This window comes from Hibiscus syriacus, unplaced genomic scaffold (assembly GCF_006381635.1).
Source record: "Hibiscus syriacus cultivar Baekdansim isolate YM2019G1 unplaced genomic scaffold, ASM638163v2 tig00110338_pilon, whole genome shotgun sequence".
NCBI classification, from domain to species: domain Eukaryota; kingdom Viridiplantae; phylum Streptophyta; class Magnoliopsida; order Malvales; family Malvaceae; genus Hibiscus; species Hibiscus syriacus.
Window position 1 is genome coordinate 1,237,664 of NW_024062691.1, and position 19,375 is coordinate 1,257,038.

Below are 19,375 nucleotides of genomic sequence, written 5' to 3' on the forward strand. Positions count from 1 at the left end.
ACGCCGGCGTGACTAGTTCCATAGACACTATTACATTTGACGTATATCCCAAATTAAAAATTTAGGTGTCGTATTAAACTAAATAATCCACCCGCCCAATTTGACCCACATAACGTAACATTCCAAAATTTCTTATGATCAAGAAATAACTAAAATAATCTAATTTACAAAGTATAATAAATATTATTGTTTTATCACTAACTTATTTATGATGTATAATAAATATTTTTTGTCTTATCACACCTTAAAAGTCTTCTTTTTTTAGAATAAAAATTATGTTTTCATTAACTGAAAAACGTAGAATATAACAAAGGTAACAGAATCTAAATATGGAAAATAAATAAAGCGAACAAAAATAAAATTAAAATATTTCTTTAAATATTATAATAATAACAATTCCAATTAAATTATGATGATAATGATATATAGCCTACCTCTCTATAAAATTAGAAGGAAAAAAGTATTTGTAAAATGTTTTTTTTTTGCTTTCTATTTCAATGATTTTTTTTATTAATCTATTTCGATCTACATAGCACATTTGATTATGGTGAGTGAACTTATCAACAATGATTTTTTACATATATAAGAATTTGAACTCGATATCTTACTTAAACTATATAAAACTACTTACCACTTAAACTAATAAACACATATTTCATCTAAGTAATTATATAAACTTAAATTTTTTTATTGAAAACAATTCTCCCTTCTTAATGTTCATCCATATAAACATTTAGCGAAATACAGACATTTTTACTTCAAAATCATATGAACAGTAGTACTTATAGTTAGGGGTAACGTGGTAAAATGGGTAGAAGAGATTCTATTAGGGCTTCCCGGGCTTTCCTCATTAATGGCAAGATTCACTTTTTGGTAAACCAGAAAGCGTCCCACAATTGGTTTTTGGACCTTGTATTTTGGAACTGTAAACGTGGAAGCATTACCAGCAAGAAAACACAAACCAAATTACACCAAGTTTTTATTCTTTCAAACCTCTGTAACGTGCAATCAACGCACTCCTTCCTTGCTTCCTTCAATGTCTGGGCATTTTGCTTATACAAAGCTGATCACACAAATGTGGGTTTTTTCCTGACTATTGCACTTTGGGTTTGGAAGTTAAGAGTGAAGGAGAGAAATAGAATAAAAGATGAAAGGGGTTGAAAGGAGGTTTTGTGAGGAGTTTTCACCTGGGTATTATGGGATTTGTACTTTTGGAGGAATGCTTAGTGCTGGGACTACTCATCTTGCTGTTACACCTCTTGATGTCTTGAAAGTAAATATGCAGGTGGGTTTACTTTGATTCTTCTTCTCCCTTTCAAACTGTTGAATATGATCATCTTTTGATATTTTGAATAATGACGGCTTCCTTTTTTGTTTATGATTATATTTGAATGTGTATCACTCACTTGTTTTGATATTCTGAATGATGATGGCTTCCCTTTTTTGTTTATGCTTATATTTGAATGTGTATCACTCACTTCTTTTGATATTTTGAATTATGATGGTTTCTTTGACTACTCATTTCTTGCATATTGTGTAAGTTTAGCAACTATTGAGAAGAAAATCAGACTCCCAAGTTGTCTTTCTTTAATTATTACTTAGAAAATAGTGTTAGGGATAACTAGAAAGATGGAAATTCTTCAAGAGTTTTAAACAGAAAGATGGAGCTTGTGAAGATTTTTAAACAGAAGGCTAACACTCGTCAAGAGTTCTAGCTCATAAAGTTGATCCGTAAGCTGCTTCGACGCAAGTGGCAAGTTGGAATTCAGCATGTGTTGCGTCAAGGAAACGTGGTAGCTGATTTATTAGCTAAGATGGATCGAGATAAAACTATGGAACGAGAGATCTTCGACACGCCCCTTCCCCAGCTGGCTGTGTTGGTGCAGGAAGAAGCTATGTTAGTTTCACCAAATTAAGTGTCCTTGTTAAATAAAAAAGGAAAAAGAAAAAAGAAAGATGGAAATTCTTCCCTAGTTTGAGAGAGAAGGATGTGGAGAAAATTTCAGCCCATAAGGGGAACCATCAACGGACGAGTTGTGTGGCAAGTGTGCTTGCCATGGTAGAACCAGTTCATAGAGCAGTAGAGAAATAAATTTCCTATATGTTGTGTTTTACCTTTATGGCATTTTGACTGTCATCAAATATGGAAACAATAGGTGGGTTTTAACTGTTCTATGTAGTTTCACTGTACTTCATGATCTCCTCAGCTTCCATCCATCTTTTGTTCTTTTAAGTTTGCTTATGTAATTATTTGATTTTATTTAGGTGAATCCAATCAAGTATAGCAGCATTTCATCAGGATTCTCCGCCCTTTGGAGAGAGCAGGGGCCATCTTCTCTTTGGAGAGGTTGGTCTGGCAAGTTGTTTGGATATGGTGTTCAAGGAGGCTGCAGATTTGGTCTTTATGAATACTTTAAGGAGCTTTACTCCAATGTTTTGGTTGATCAAAACAAGACCTTCATATTCTTTCTCAGCAGTGCATCTGCTCAAGTATTTGCCGATGTGGCTCTCTGTCCTTTCGAAGCCATTAAAGTTCGTGTTCAGACACAGCAGACTTTTGCTAAGGGTTTGACTGATGGATTTCCTAAACTTTATAAAACCGAAGGGCTTGCAGGGTACGTGATGCCGATGCCCGAATCTTTTCTGCTTTTCCTTTGTCAGTAATGTTTTATCTATCTCAATTTGATTGCAGCTTTTACAAGGGACTTGGTCCACTTTGGGGCCGCAATCTTCCATGTAATGTTAATACTTCACTGCACTTTCAGAATTTTCAGTTGATTGATCCTAGTAACAAATTTAAGAGGTTGTTTACTGGTGGTTATTGGTACTTGAGAACCTTCCTGTCTAACTTGACATGCCCTCTATTAGTTTGCAATCTTATATTGGACAAATTCTGAGTTGCAAATTATTCTAATGATTTCTTGGTTCAGTATTCTCTATGATCAGTAATTATCTAAAGAATGTCTCGCAAGTACTCTGTCTATTTGTAGTGGGATCATTAGATAATTTTGCTAAACAATGAAGATAATAATATTGACATTGCATGTTTGCTGGTCATCTGTTTGAGGAATTCTTAGAATCACCTTTGTCTCTTTTTCTGGATCATGCAGTTAGTTCTTCTGTGACATTTATGTGTTGCATCGTTGCATGTTTGCTGGTCATCTGTCTGAGAAATTCTTAGAATCACCTTTGTCCCTTTTTCTGGATCATGCAGTTAGTTCTTCTGTGACATTTATGTGTTGCATTGGGTGCATAATTACGGTAATGTCTTCTGGGAAACCAATCTTTAGGGTAAAAGATATGCTTTTTATCTCAAATAGATAGATGATCAATGTACTCGCATCAGGGAAGTGTACAGAAAGCTTATGATGACTAATTTACCAAAATTGTGCTTGTTTTCTGCCTGGCTGGATCATGAAGTCTGGGTTTGAGCTCACGGAACTTGTAATAATCTTGCTCTGATATAAGATTTTGACGCTTTATGTTTCCAAATGAAGTTTAAAACCAAGTTAGAATACTTAGACTTGTAGGCAAAAGGATATTTTCTCAGTTAACATTAGTTTCTGCATGGTCAGCGGAGATTTTAGTGTATGTCAATTCATACTGCAATTTGTTTCTAACCTTGTTTGATATTCTGATGGCAGTCTCGATGATAATGTTCTCAACGTTTGAGCATTCAGTGGACTTCATCTATGGAAGTATTGTTAAACAGAGAAAAGAAGACTGTTCTAGAGCTCAACAACTCGGTGTTACATGCTTAGCAGGGTATGCAGCTGGAGCAGTTGGTACTGTCGTCTCTAACCCGGCCGATGTCGTTGTTTCTTCTCTTTACAACAAAAAGGCTGAAAATGTCTTGCAGGTAGCACCTATTAGTAATGCTTTTTTTTGGCCAAATTTAAGTACAAGCTAAAATGATATAATCGTGTTTTCAATATCATAACTTTTAGGCTGTTAGAAAGATCGGGCTTGTTAATCTTTTCACTAGAAGTCTTCCTGTACGCATCACACTCGTTGGACCTGTCATTACCCTGCAATGGTTTTTCTATGACACCATCAAACTTCTATGTGGACTGTAAGTGTTTTCTTGAGCTCCAAGTTATGAATTCATTAGAAGAAAGACTAGCGTTAGGCTGCATTCACTTTGCTGCATTCACTTTCAGACATGATAAATTCCAATTTTCTGCTTCATGGAATTTATAACTTTTTATCCCACGCATATTGGGATATGGTCATAGTCATAGAGATATGATCCTCTTCATCCATAGAAAAACTTGGAAAAATTGAACAAATTCATCTCAAACATATATTCGTACTTAGCACTGATCACATTCCTTTACGCTTATCCTCATTGTTTGAAAAATGTGAATTTCTCAGGCCTGCTAGTGGAGGATTGAATAGACAACTTCAAGAAGCCAATTTATTAACTTAAGCTGTTGGACACCGGAGGAGAATCTACGAAAGTTCCATCAGAACAAGGTATGGAAACATGAAAAGTTAAAAATCCCTGCAATGTTGGCGTATAATACCTTATCGTCCTGATCATCGATATGCCGGAATGTTAGTCGCTCATGAATCTTCATAAAGGTTCAACAATGTCTTAAAATTCTTCTATCTGTCTCTTGAACAATCCCCTAACTTTTGTTTGTAGCTTGAGGGGTATCATAGCTTGTTTAGTCATGAGAGAATGTCACGAGTTCTACATTTGCAGACATGACAGATTAAAAATGAAAGTAGTCGATATTGCACGATCGTGGCTGACTGCGTTCTTTGGCACATAGGTCATGTATCTTGTGTTTTTTTTAATTATATATTTGGTTCAAGATGAAGTGACTTTGCCAATAGGTGTGCATGCAGAAAGACGTACGATTTTATTTCAAGGGATGAATTTCTAAAGTATTAGAAAAAAATGAACGTATAAAGTTCTAATGATGCAAAAGTGGATTATCAATGAAAAAAATAAAAAATATCTAAAAAATTTATAAAAATTTAAGAATTTCAAGGAATGACCGGAAGGCCTTTATTCATCTCTTTGTGCATGACATAGAAAGTGAAGTGTCAATAGGTTTTTTACGAGAAAATTTTCGTCCCATCATTTTTAAAAAATCTATAAAATGGATAATGAAGGATGGGTGTGAAATAAAGGTAGTTACAAATAATAATATTTATTTGTTGAAAAATGTTTTTTTAATCCTTTTGCTATTAGCACTAAAAAAAATCTGAGACCGAAGCACCCGATTTCTGGGTTTAGAACATAAACTAGATCATTATAATGAAGCATAGTCGGTAAACGTTCCGTCTTTATTTGATAAAATAACCTACATGTAACTTTCAGTCTTTTTCAAACGATCCATTGCATATCTTGCCAATGGCATAAGCTTCATTTCTTCGTTGTTGTTGGGTTCTTTTTCTTTCGAGCAAATGAAATTTGGGCAAAAAAGAAACTAAAGGATAATCAACGTTCATTTACTGGGTCATACATTAGCTCATTTGGGCAAAAAAGATGCAAGCTTCTAAGGAGCCAGGTTAAAGCTGTCAAAATTAGCTCATTCGGCAGATATGAAGATGATGAAAGTTAGCCCTAATATATCATTACCTTTATTAGATTCTAAATGCAAACATCTATTACGACTGAAACTTTCAACTTCCGTAAGTCATCTCAGCATGCAGGGCGAACAAAATCCCCCACGAATCTCAGTTCTTGTTACACGTTGAGATGTAATTGTTCTTTACAAAACTTCAAACCCTGAGAATATAGCGATAGAGTGTCAGACAAATGAATGGGGTCTTCGACTTATGAGAATTCCACATCTTAGTTCAGAGTTCAGAGAGAGATCACATATGCTTATCATTCTATGGCAATGGAAAATTTTCCAGCAAGAGATTCAATTTTCTAGAAACAACAAAACAATGGACCCAAAACATGAATCTAGTTGATCATGGAACGGATTCTGATGGATTCCATATCAACAAAAACTGAAAACATAATAAGCCAAGTAATGACAAAGTGACCATCATGGCAAGCGTATCGTAATTAAGATCAGGACGAAATCTGGAGGCAAAAAATCCGAGTTGAATCTCACAAAGTGCCCAAGAGAAAGAAAGAGAGAAAAAAGGTGCATATTACCATTGTCTCTTTGACATGACATATCAAAAAAATTGCTAAGAAATAGTGACCGTCTCAAATATAGGATTGCAGCTTAATTTTAATATATAAGCTACCTCCCATTCATTTTGATTGTAATTTAATTTTTCTATCTAGAAACCTCATTTATACCTTTAAATAAGATTTAACCGCAAGATGCATTACTACCTCTATGACTTACCAAAATAAGCAAGGCATTAGGATCAAACACAACTCTGTTTTCTATTGCCTAAACATCTACTCCCTTCTACACAAGTTCTTTACAGGTTATCCTCAGGCACTGAGGTATGATGACTGGTAATGAAGTCCAGTCTGATTAGCTTATAGGTTGAACCAAAAACCGGATCCCTCTAAAGAAAACCATCACAACTCCTAACTATAAGCAACATTAATCTCGACAATCAGGAAAAGAGACTACTAACAAAACAAAGGAAATCAGTTAAAATATGCTAATAATATATGCATTTTAAGTTAAACCCAAGGAACAAAACAAATGCTATGAATCTTTCTTATTTTGGTAAGTCTCTAGAAACACTATTATTCCAAGAATCAAGATAAAATGATGAAGCAATAATTAACAAATAAAAGCAGGAGAGACAAATGGTCTGCAACATTAAATGGTCTATAATAATGAAAGCAATTTGCTATGCCAAAACAAAGATACGCAAGTACACACCAAGAAACCTATTCGCTGATATTCTGCATGGAATTTTCATTGTCTTCGTCCTCATCGTCTGTCTCCTCCTCCTCATCATCCTCTTCCTTCAACTTTGCAATTTCTGCTTGTGCCCTATCCAAAATCTGCTTCTTTTGTACCTCCAACTCCTCCTGAAAATCCATTCTCATCTTCTCTAACTCCTTCATATGCTCCCTCTTACTACTCTCAATCTTCCCATATATCTTACCAAACCGCTGCACCGAGTCGGCCAACATCCTCATCGAATGCTCATCGTGTACTTCGGCTTTCATGCTTGACTCTCCATCCTCCTCCTCCTCCTCCTCCTCCTCCTCCTCCTCCTCCTCCATCTCTGACTCAGTGGGACTATCCCTCATCTCATCAAAACCATTGGACCTATCCAAATAAACCTGCGGATTCATAAACACAAACTCCCCGGAATCCACTCCACAAGCCAACCATGATTCTTGTTGCTTATACGAAGAACCCAACCCCATTAACATCTCCATTTTCCTAAAAAACACCCATTTACTCGAATTCAACCCCTTTCTCTCGGCTTTCGACTTCTCTTTCTTAAACTTCCTCTTCAACCCATCGATCATACGCCTACACTGGGCTTCATTTTTCACACTCTTCAAAGCATCACTAACTTTCTCAGCTACATCAACCCAATCTTCACCCCTCAAACTCCTCCTCCCCAATTGCAAAAACCTATTCCCCCAAACTTCTAACAGAACATAAATCTCTTGCTGCGACCAATCATATGCAGTTTTGAAGCTATCTCTATGGTCGGGTGTGTACTGGAAGCTGGGGACTGAAGTTCTCAGCTTTTTCCGCTTTGGGTACCTTTCAAAACGCTCGCTTTCTTTAACACGACGGTAATAAACATCTGGGTCATCATCGTTATCGTCATCTACGTTGTTGTATTCTTGTTCCAATTCTTCTTCATCATCGAGCTCTTCGTCTGGTCCGTAACTGTATACGTGGCGAGTTCTGGTCGAACGAGGATATTGAGGATGGCGATTAAAAGAATAGGGTTCAAGGCCATCCATCACCCCTTTAATGGTTTCTCCTTTTTTTTTTCCTCTTAGGTTTTGATTTTGGGAAGATAGCGATTGGTTTGGTTCAGTAAAGAAAGAAAAGTAATGCTTCTCGGAAATAACAAAACCCTCAATTGAAAATTCTAGGGTTCGGAAACGTTCAAGAATCGAGATTGAGGACGAGGGTGAGTGCAGTAATCTGCAAAGCAACTCGAATTCGGGTATTTCGGATCTTTGATTTTGGGCCTTACTTGGGTTTAAAGAGTTAAGCCCTGAAAAGATTCATCGGTCTATTTTTAGGATAAAATACATATTTAGTATCTCAACCATCACTTTTATTTTATTTTAGTCATCCAATTATTTTTTGTTTTAGGGTGATCAAAACAGAACAAAAGTAATAGTTGAAATATTAAACGTGTATTTTATCTTTTTTTCTTAGTATGAGGTGATTCATTCTCTTAATCAATTGATAATGAACACACTTTAAAATATGTTTTGCATTATATACACTACACAGCCAAATATATTCACAGACAAAACATATTTTGAGAACTTACTACAGGATTACCAGAAAATAAATATAAAAATTCTGCCTTAACATGAAAATTAAGCACATGGTGGTGGGATTTGGGTGCCAATGTATTTAGCCCTAACATTTTTACAAGTGGAAGTGGCTTGTTTCGTCTTGATGCCATCTCCAAAGTGAACATCTTCAAGGTAAATATCCTGATATGGAATCCCTTTGTTATATTCTAGTGCTACTGCCACTGCAGAGGATGATGTTTCATTTATTTTCTTGAAATATATGTCACTCAGTTTCACTTGAGATGGTCCCTGCACTCAACTCGTTTAGTCACTCAGTTTCTTTCCTGGTATATGACAAAGGGTAGGTATTTTCATGGCTTTTATCATTTGGAGAACTTACCATTGTGGAGCAAGATGTGAAGGGATAATACGCTTGATTGATTTTAATCGGATTAGTCACGTTTTCCATGTTGATGTTTTCGAATGTCATGTTGGTTGCAATACTTTAGCCTGGCGAATTAGCCCATGTTTTGATTTTAATGTCGTTTGAGGTCCCTGCCATGGTGCAATCTTTAACCACTAATCTAGTTACATCACCTTCATCCTTGTATCTTCATAGACTTCCTACGTTGTTAAACGGTGTTGATAATGCTCATTATTCCACTAGTATTAAATAGTGGTTATCCCACTAGTATTGGATAGTGGTTATCCCACTAAGTATTGGATGATGGTTATCCCACTAGTATTGGATGATGGTTATCCCACTAGAATTGGATAGTGGTTATCCCACTAGTATTGGATAGTGGTTATCCCACTAGTATTGGATAGTGTTTATCCCACTATGTCTAATAGAATTAAAATATGTTTTGGAAATGGCGATTTTGCCCTCACCATTTAGCCTATAAATAGTGTGCAATTTTATTCATTTTGAGATATCCCAAGCAAAACATTTGGTTTGAAACACTCATCTCTTTTGAGTGTTGTTTGAGTTGAGAGAAGAGCAATACCACCAAGTTCACTCCAATTTTCGGGTGTACGAATTCTTGGAGAGTCGTGTTAACCTTGGGGGAATGATCTGCCTACTGCAGCGATTACACACATCAGGGCGAATTCGTTTCTAAGCCAGTGGTTTTACCACGACACGGTTTATGAATATGTTTCTTTTAAATTACTATTTATCTTTCTTGTCAGTGCTAACGGTGTGATTTTGCAGTCCATATTTCCAACAATTTAGAAACGAATTCCTTTATACTGCAATTATGACATCACATTTGAGTAAATTAATTCCTAATCTTTCCAAGCTCGATGCACTTGAAGGAAAGAATTATCGATGGTGGTCCCAACGAATCCTTATATTCTTCGAGTAGCTTCATCTTGATTATGTGCTACTCAAGTCACCACTTACCATGCCGCCAACCCCATCTGCCAAAAATAATACGAATGCAGTTCTGAATGATGATGCCTTAGCAGCTGCCACTGTAACTCTCGCCACCTACGAGAAATATGAGAAAGGTAACAAAACGGTGCAAGGACATCTGCTCAGTCACATGTCAAATAAATTATTATATGTTTCTTAGAGAAAGGAATGCCAAGGTGATTTTGGAAACTCTAGAGAAAAAGTACGGTGCAGATGATGCAGGCATCAAAAAGTACGTTGTCGGTGAGTGACTTAAATTCCAGATGACAGACGATAAGCCGATAATGGATCAAGTTTATAACTATGAGAACTTGGTTGCTGACATAATCGCCGAAGGGATGCAAATGTGTGAGGTACTGCAAGCCAATGTTCTTATTGAGAAGCTGTCCAAGTCCTGGTCCGACTACCGCAATTCTCTTAAGCATAAGAATAGAGAAATTTCACTTAAAGAGCTGGTGAGCCATATGAAGATTGAAGAAGCCAATCATTTAAAAGATAAGGTTACTAATTCTCTGAGTAATTTATCTTTTAGCGCTAACTTGGTTGAGTCTAGATTCAAGAAGCGTGAGAATCAAGACAAGAAGACAAAATCTCAGAAGGCTACCAACTTCAAGAAGTCAGGAAAGGCCAAACCTGAAGGAAAGAAGATCAAGTGATGTGTTTATGGTTTAGCCGACCACAAAGCTTACGAATTCCAACACCGCTCAGACCGCCAGAATGACAACATTTCACAGATGCATGTTGTAGAAGAAGATGATGAAATCATTGCTACGGTGGTCTCATAAGTTAATCTGGTGGAAAACAATTCGGAATGGGTAGTTGACATTGGCGCTTCGAAGCATTTCTACACTAGAAAGGAGTTATTCACCGAATTCAAAAAATGGGAATATAGGTGAACGTGTGTACATGGGGAACTCTAGCAGCTCTGAAGTGCTAGGAAAAGGTAAGGTTTTACTCAAGATGACTTATGGTAAAACTCTGGACTTAAATAATGTTATGTATGTACCTGCTTTGCGTAGAAATTTGATAAGTGGTGGGCTTCTGAATAAGGCATGCATTAAGTTAATTTTTGAGATAGATAAACTTGTATTTTCTCGAAATGGTTATTATGTTGGAAAAGGTTTTTTAAACAATGGTTTATTTGTCATAGAAACTCAATTTAATGAAAATAAAGCTACCACTTCTGCTTAAATTGTTGAATCCATTGATATGTGGCATGCTAGATTAGGACACTTGAATATTCATGCTTTAAAGAAATTAATGAATATGAAAGTTCTGCCTAAACTAGATATAACTAGCTTTAACAAATGTGAAATTTTTGTAGAAACTAAGCATACTAAATCTCACTTTAAGACTGTTTCTAATAGAAAGACTGAGCTGTTAGAACTCATTCATACTGATCTAGCAAATTTTAGAAACACTGAAAGTAAGGGGGAAACTACTACATAACTTTTGTAGATGATTATTCAAGATATACAAAAGTTTATCACCTAAGAACTAAAGATGAAGTTGAAAATTTCTTTGTTATTTATAAGGCAGAAGTTGAAAATCATTTAGATAGAAGAATGAAATGGGTTAGATCTAATAGAGGTGGTGAATATGGATCTAATTTCTTAAAAGATATTTGTGAAAAGAATGACATAATTCATGAAACTTCAGCCCCCTATTTTCCTCAACAAAATGGTATAGCCGAAAGAAAAAAATAGAACTTTAAAAGAGATGATGAATTCTTTACTGATAAGTTCAGGGTTATCTGATAACATGTGGGGAGAAACCATTCTATCGAAAAATCATATATTGAACCGAGTTCATCGTAAGAAATTAGATTCTACCCCATATGAATTGTGGAAAGAATACGCTCCTAATTTACATTAACTAAAAGTGTGGGGGTGTCTGGAAAAAGTGGGTTTGCTGGACTTTAAGAAATCCACCATCGGACCTAAAATCGTTGATGCAGTGTTTATAGGGTATGCTACGAATAATGCTATATACAGATTCATGCTTTTACAAGATTATTCTATGTGTGAGTCAATGGATGCTGTTTTCTTTGAAAATACTTTTCCTTTAAAGGAACCGAGAATAAATATCGAAACACAAATATAATATATTACATCTACTTCTTCTAGTAGTCCTACTAGGTCTTCTGAACAAATTGTTTTTGAGCCTAGAAGAAGTAAAAGGCAAAGAGTTGAAACCTCTTTTAGACCATACTTTATTACTTCCTTTATTTTTGAGATTAATAATTTAGACTCCATTTCAGATCCTATAGCTCAAATTTTTCTGCTAGATGAGGATCCTAAAACTTTTGAAGAAGCTATAAGATCTATCGATGCTAGTTTCTGGAAAAGCGCTATTAATGATGAACTAGAATTGATAATGTTTAATCATACTTGGGAATTAGTTGACTTACCTAAGGGATTCAAACCAATCTGCAACAAATGGGTCTTCCGGAAGAAATTAAGGCCAAATGCTTCGATTCAATGGTACAAGGCAAGGTTAGTCGTCAAAGAATTCACTCAAAAGTTTGGTTTAGACTACTTTGATACATACTCTCCCATTACGAAAAATCTCAACGATTCGTGCATTATTTGCACTAGCCTCTATTCATAAGTTGCAGGTACATCAAATGGATGTTAAGACTGCATTTTTGAATGGGGATCTAGATGAGGAGATTTATATAGAGCATCCACTAGGTTTTGAAGCACTTGGTATGGAAGACAAAGTCTGTAGACTTAAAAAGTCACTTTATGGGCTTAAGCAGGCTCCTAAACAGTGGTATTAGAAATTCCATAAAACTATTAATAGTTTTGGTTTTGTTGTGAATGGTTCGGATGCTTGTGTGTATTCGAAGATGTTTGGCACTGAATGCGTCATCATAAGCCTATATGTTGATGACATGCTAATTTTCAGTTCTAACATTGAGTCCATTAACAACGTTAAAAGTTTCTTGTCCACAAAGTTTAAGATGACAGATTTGAGAGAAGTCGATGTAATCTTAAGAGTCAAAGTTACCAAAATTAAAAGGGATTTTCTTTAAATCAAGCACATTATATAGAGAAAGTACTAAAGAAATTTGACAGTTTTGATGTCGTCCCTATTCAAACTCCTTATGACCCTAGCATACATCTCTTTAAGAATAAAGGAATTAGCGTTTCCCAAACATAATATGCTAAATTAATCGAAAGCTTAATGTTCTTAATGAACTATACTCGACCTGATATTGCTTATGCTATGAGTATATTGAGTAGATATACTCATAATCCAAGTAGTGAACACTGGATTGCTCTTAAACGCTTACTGAAGTATCTTAAGGGTACTTTGGATTGGAAACTTGAGTTTGTTGGATTTCTTGCGGTACTGGAAGGATATTGTGATGCCAACTGAGTTTCTGATAATGATGAGGTAAGCTCTACGAGTGGGTATATTTTTACTTTAGGCGGAGCAACAATCTTGTGGAAATCATCAAAGCAGACTTGTATTGCTCATTCTATCATGGAGTCAGAGTTTATAGCTCTTGACCTAGCTAGGCAAGAAGCCGAGTGGCTCAGAAGCTTGTTAGCAAATATTCTGTTGTGGGGAAGACCGACTCCTCCAGTTTCCTTGTTGCGTGATTCACAAGCTGCGATATGTGTGGCTAAAAACCAAGCTTACAATGGTAAGAAAAGACACATTCGCATAAGACATGAATCAGTTAGACACTTAATAAAGAATGAAGTACTCTCTTTAGAGTATGTGAAGTCGGAAAGGAACCTAACATATCCACTTATCAAAGGATTAAGTAGGAAGCTGGTCCTAGATTCGCCGAGGGGGATGGGTCTAAAGCCCATTGGTTGAGAAATTCATGGTGGATACCTAACTTAGTTATCTAAGTTCCATATGGTTAAACGAAACCATGGAAAGACTCATAGTGCACATTCCTACTGCCTATCCCTATGATGAACTTAATTGCTCTTAATAAATTAATAGCCTAGACTTTGGGTGGTCTTAGTGAGAAAAACTTGATGAATTTACCAATTTTTTGGCTGAATATCTATTCTTAATAAGTTCATAACCCAGAGTTGAGTGGGTAGTTCTAATCGCAAAGGACTAGATGAACTTACCGCTTAAGAGGATGAGTTTTATTAAACTCTTAATGAATTCAAACCCAAGAGTTTGGGAGTTCCTAGTGAGAAGGACATATTGAATTCATCGAATTTTGAGGTTGAATATTTATTCTTAATGACTTATTATCCCAGAGTTTGGGTGATTCATTAATAATGAATTTGAAGAAAGTCAACATACCCTTTGTGAGGTTGAGCTATTATAAAAGCTCTTAATTATTTCATATCCCTGTTAAGGGTGGTTTATGTCGAGATAAACTTGATGAAATAACTTACGTAAGTGAGAATGATTATCCACCTTCTATGAAAAACGTTGGGTCGTTTTTCTAGTACACTTATTAGAATTCTAAGGAAAGAGGGCTAAACATATATACGTTTTTGTATATACTCTTTGTAGACACATCTAGGAATTTGGTGGATGTAGGGGTTAGTTGTGTGTTATGAGTTTACCCCCATCTTAGAAATTTCAAGACTAGTTTCACTTATCTAATAGAAGGATTGCTCATCATCACTATGTACTAGTTCCAGATACGTTCACTAGTGCTTAAGCAACTAATCTCGCTATTGCTCTTCTCGTGTTTCAACTTTATTGCTCTCATATTTTAGAAGAATTCTTTCGCATTAGTGGGGGAATGTTGATAATGCTCATTATCCCACTAGTATTGGATAGTGGTTATCCCACTAGTATTGGATAGTGGTTATCCCACTAGTATTGGATGATGGTTATCCCACTAGTATTGAATGATGGTTATCTCACTAGTATTGGATAGTGGTTATCCCACTAGTATTGAATGATGGTTATCCTACTATGTTTAATAGAAATAAAATATGTTTTGGAAATGGTAATTTTGCCCTCACCATTTAGCCTATAAATAGTGGGTAATTTCATTCATTTTGAGATATCCCAAGCAAAACATTTGCTTTGAAATACTCCTCTTTTTTTAGTGTTGTTTGAGTTGAGAGAAGAGCAATACCACCAAGTTCACTCCAGTTGTAACACCCCAACCCGTACCCGACCCGAATACGAGTCTGAGATGTCACATTGACTTTTCAAACCTTGACACTTAAAGAAAAACCCCGGGGAATTTAAACCTTGTTTAAAACAAAATACTTTAATTTACATAAAAGAGACCACAAAATACAAACTTGATCAGAGTACTCATAATTAACGACTTATTACATGCCAACACTCTATACACAACAAAATATATACTTTGTCGATTACTTCTGATATGATCTTCTAGTAATAATATTGTCCTTGCTACTTCTATTCTTGCTCTTCACGTTTCTTGGTACCTACGTGTAAATCACTTACACGCTAAGTCATAGACTTAGTGAGGCAATAAATAAACATGTAACAATAGATTCATGAATATGCATTCTTACTATTTGATCATGATATTTCAATATGCATGGATATATTTCCTATGACATATATAATCAAGTCATGCACACATGAATCTTAACTTTTTGCCTCACTTTCACTTTAATTTATATTTTAATTGCTGTTGTTGTTGCCCATGTATATTATTGAGAATAGAGGTATGTGAGTACATTGAGGTTGTGCACTAATGTTGTCACCACAGCTCGTATAAATTCCCTCATGGGGCACCAAACATTTGTTCAGTATTCGTCCCGAATGACTGCTATATATGTCCCGTAGGACCACTACATCCCGAAGGACTACAATACCCTCGACTCTTGGCATGTCAACTATACCTATAGCTCTCGTATCATATACTATGGGCATTTATTATGAATATATTTCTCATCACTTATTCTTTCTCTTCTGTCACATACCACATGTATGTGTAACCATATATTTCATATCATATCACATATTGCATATTCATATGTCATTTCATATATTCACATAGCTTATTTCATTTCACATTGGTCATATCTCATAGCATATATCACATATGCTTATAATCATGTATATCATATCATATATCTTATGTTTCATGCTCTTATGTTTATGCATATCATGTATTCATGTACATATAAGAGTCACATATCAAATAACATTTTAGGAGTCACTTCTTACCGTAATAACTCCATCATTGGCTCATCGCAAGCCAATGTTCGTTCAATAATATAAGTACAATTAAAATTGCACTCACCTTAGCCTTGTTTGATTTGAATCAATTCTAATCCTTTGATTATTCCAGAACTTGTTTAGGCTCAATATCTACATAAATATAACATTTCAAAATAACTATCAGAAGCCTAAACTTTAAACTTGATGTTAATAACTTAAGTCGGTTTAATGAATCAAATTCCATTTTTTCATTTAGGGGGAATCGATACCCCCCTAGGGGGAATCTGTTCCCCCTGCATATACTGGAATTTTCGTCCAAGAGGGGAATCGATTCCCTTTATAGGGTATCAGTTCCCTCTACCCAGAAATTGTATTTTAACCCCGAAAATCATCAATTCTTCACTTAATTCTTCTATTTTAAACCCCTATCATGTCATTAAACTCAACTACCATTACTTAAACCAACTTATATCCATGAAAATCATCTATAACTTCAAAATCCTATTCTTCATATGTAATTCAAGAATCATACTCAAATTTCAATATGTTCTAAATACCATTCTAACACTTCATATTCCTTAATTAGCATGATGACAAGTCAAATTTAACTTCAAATTCAACTTATCAACTCTTTTTCATGATTTCATATAAAAACTCGTTTTCTTAAATCTCTTATAACTTCTTCATCTTTTGATTATAAGACAACTTAAGCTTTCCTTAAGCTTAGTTATCATTTAATGATCAAAACCTAACCTTTAATTTAACAAATAACTAACAAATCAGAAAACCCTTACCTTTACCTAGCTTCCACGGTTGGGAGAAGAAGAAAGGAAGAAGAAAGAGTTTTCAGATAACTCTTTCCCCCACCCCCACGTGATTCATTCATATTATTGGGGGAAAATATCTTTCATGCTAAATGACCATTTTGCCATTTAATTCCTTTGATAATTACTAATAACTTTCAGGAAACATTTCCGAACAAATCATTGGACTATACAAATATCATACTTAAATCACTAAACTCTGAAGTTTTATGATTTAGTCACTAACCCGTATTTTGGGACGTTACACTAGTTTTCGAGTGTACGAATTCTTGGAGAGCCGTGTTAACCTCAGGGGAACGATTCGTCTACTGCAGCGATTACACACATCGGGGTGAATTCGTTTCTAAGGCAGTAGTTTTACCACGACACGTTTATGAATCTGTTTCTTTTAAATTACTATTTATCTTTATTGCCAGTGCTAACGGTGTGATTTTGCAGTCCATATTTCCAACAAACGACACTCAAAGGAATTAAGATTTCTTTCATTTTGTAAATCAGAGTAAAGGTTAATGGGTTACCTGATGCCATGGCCCGGTCTACAGCTGATACGTGTTACGGTGACTTGAGAATTCCGTTGTCCAATTGAGATGCAGTCATCACCTGTACCTATAAGCGATTTCGAAATGTCGATACCGGAGCTCTGCTGAATGTGGATACCATCAGTGTTGGGACTATTTGCTTATGCAGAAATCTTAATCTCAGTGCCCTTAAACCGTTTGCATTCAACAAGAGCCATATGGAAGAACTTGCTGATTACTGATGTTATGCCTCTTACAATAGTCCGATCCATCACCAGAAACTTCACATTCTGTTCGAAACAAATATTTTCGTCATCGATTTGGATCCTTATTCTTAGCCGCACAATAGAAAACCATGGACAATTTTCAAATACGTACGAGCTAATGAAACGTACAGTTAGAAGAAGCTTGCAGTTAATGTCGTTGGAGCAGCTATTGTAAGGCTAAGCTTTGGCACCTTGACCATCAAAGGTCCCTCATCTGGTCAAGGTTAGCCTTTCGACCGATCGAAATCCGACCTAACTGGCACCATCTCCAAATCTAGACAAGTTTGTCGTCACCTTGAGATAACCCTGAAAGCTTCTTTCTCGTTCATGGTCAAAGTACTTATGTGTGAAAAATGCAGAACAAGATGAAGAAAATACCTTCAGATGGACTGTTATTTTAAGATACATTTATGCAGGGGCCTGCAAATTCAACTGGACCAACTAAATACGTCCCTTTCGGAATCACAATGTGTACCTCAACAGTAGCCTGACATGCATTTTCCCATGTTGATATGAAGGCCTGCCAACAAGTTAAACAAAATTATATGCAGCTGTTTAATTAATGGAGGGAGAAAAAGAAAAGAGAAGGAAACAAAACTTTGCTGTCGTCGGTGAGCCCATCGGCTCGAGCACCGAATGTGTTGACATTAAAGAAATGAGAGCTCCTTCCTCCTGCAGAAACGCCATTGAAGCAAACGGAGGAAACCATCAAGAAGAGCAAGTTCATGGGAATGTCAAGGCTCATGTTCCACATCCTTTGCTGAGTGAATGGTGTTAACTGAGTTGGTTCGAGATCACCATAACTGATGTTTACTCCCCCCCAACACTTTTGAAGTTATTAACCATGTTTTTGATCATTTCCAATACATAAACTGGAATTTGCTTTTAACTCCCAATTAACTCTTTTTTGGCCGAATTTCGTCGGATACTTCTAGTACACAATCGTTTGACTTCGAATCTGCTATAATTAGAAGTTAAGATGGTTGATTTTTCTGGCATAATGATAAAAAAAATTCTAACGTTTAGGTAAATAATATTTTCGTCTTTATTTTTTAAAGTATTTTGACTTCATTTTGATGTAAAGATGTTTATTCGTGAATGAAAATCGTTAGTTAATAAATAATTAATACTCTAAAATATAAGTTTTTTTGTCCTAAAATAAAATATTGGACAAAAATACTCTAGGAAAAAAATTAAGATTTACTAACTATTTAGTCAAATATTTCGGACTTTTTAGCCCGAAAATGAAATGGTATAGGTCAAAATACTAAATCATATAGACTAAAATGTTTATTTAACTAAACGTTAAAGGCATTTTTTGAACGTATACTTTTTTTAATTAATCATTGGTATCTGATCTATCTATCGTTTAATACAAATTAGATTTTATAAATACTTATTATGAGATTACTCTTTTAACCTAATTGGCTTCACATTTTCGATTCACATATAATATATTAGAATAAAAGACAAAAGTAATTGGAAAATTAGAAAATTGCCTTCAACAAAAGTGGAGAAATATATTTTGGGGCGATCAAACTGAAATTAGTATAACAATAAAATTTAATATTCAATATATTTTTTAATTGAATTTTATTTATTTATTTATTTAAATTTGGTTTTTAATATTATTATTTTTAGTCAAATTATTTTGATTTGAATGAAAATATGATTGAATCATTTAATACTTCATAAATTAATTTGGCAATTTGCATGACAGTTCACGCATAATTTATTGTTGATATAATAATATTTTATTGTGTATGTGATAACTTTGTCTTAAAATTTATATATTTTTTATAGTTTAAAAATTATTTATTAATATG

General features: G+C 35.0%; 2 protein-coding genes and 1 pseudogene across 2 annotated transcripts; 1 reads left to right on the forward strand and 2 right to left on the reverse strand.

Moving 5' to 3' along the window:
- The first annotated feature begins 896 nt into the window (after positions 1-896).
- On the forward strand, positions 897-4,750 carry LOC120120337 (mitochondrial phosphate carrier protein 1, mitochondrial-like). The gene is made up of 6 exons (XM_039139997.1): positions 897-1,285; positions 2,266-2,615; positions 2,693-2,736; positions 3,645-3,859; positions 3,948-4,072; positions 4,375-4,750. The coding sequence occupies exons 1-6, from the start codon at positions 1,148-1,150 to the stop codon at positions 4,427-4,429; spliced, it is 927 nt and encodes a 308-aa protein (XP_038995928.1). The 5' UTR covers positions 897-1,147; the 3' UTR covers positions 4,430-4,750.
- An 820-nt stretch (positions 4,751-5,570) lies between these two features.
- LOC120120338 (trihelix transcription factor ASIL1-like) lies at positions 5,571-8,024 on the reverse strand. Its single transcript, XM_039139998.1, has 2 exons — positions 6,819-8,024; positions 5,571-5,743 (listed from the first exon to the last, which is right to left on the reverse strand). Exon 1 carries the CDS (start codon positions 7,868-7,870, stop codon positions 6,827-6,829), a length of 1,044 nt encoding a protein of 347 aa, XP_038995929.1. The 5' UTR covers positions 7,871-8,024; the 3' UTR covers positions 5,571-5,743; positions 6,819-6,826.
- Positions 8,025-8,464: 440 nt separating this feature from the next.
- Positions 8,465-18,294, reverse strand: LOC120120422 (annotated as a pseudogene).
- Positions 18,295-19,375: the final 1,081 nt, after the last annotated feature.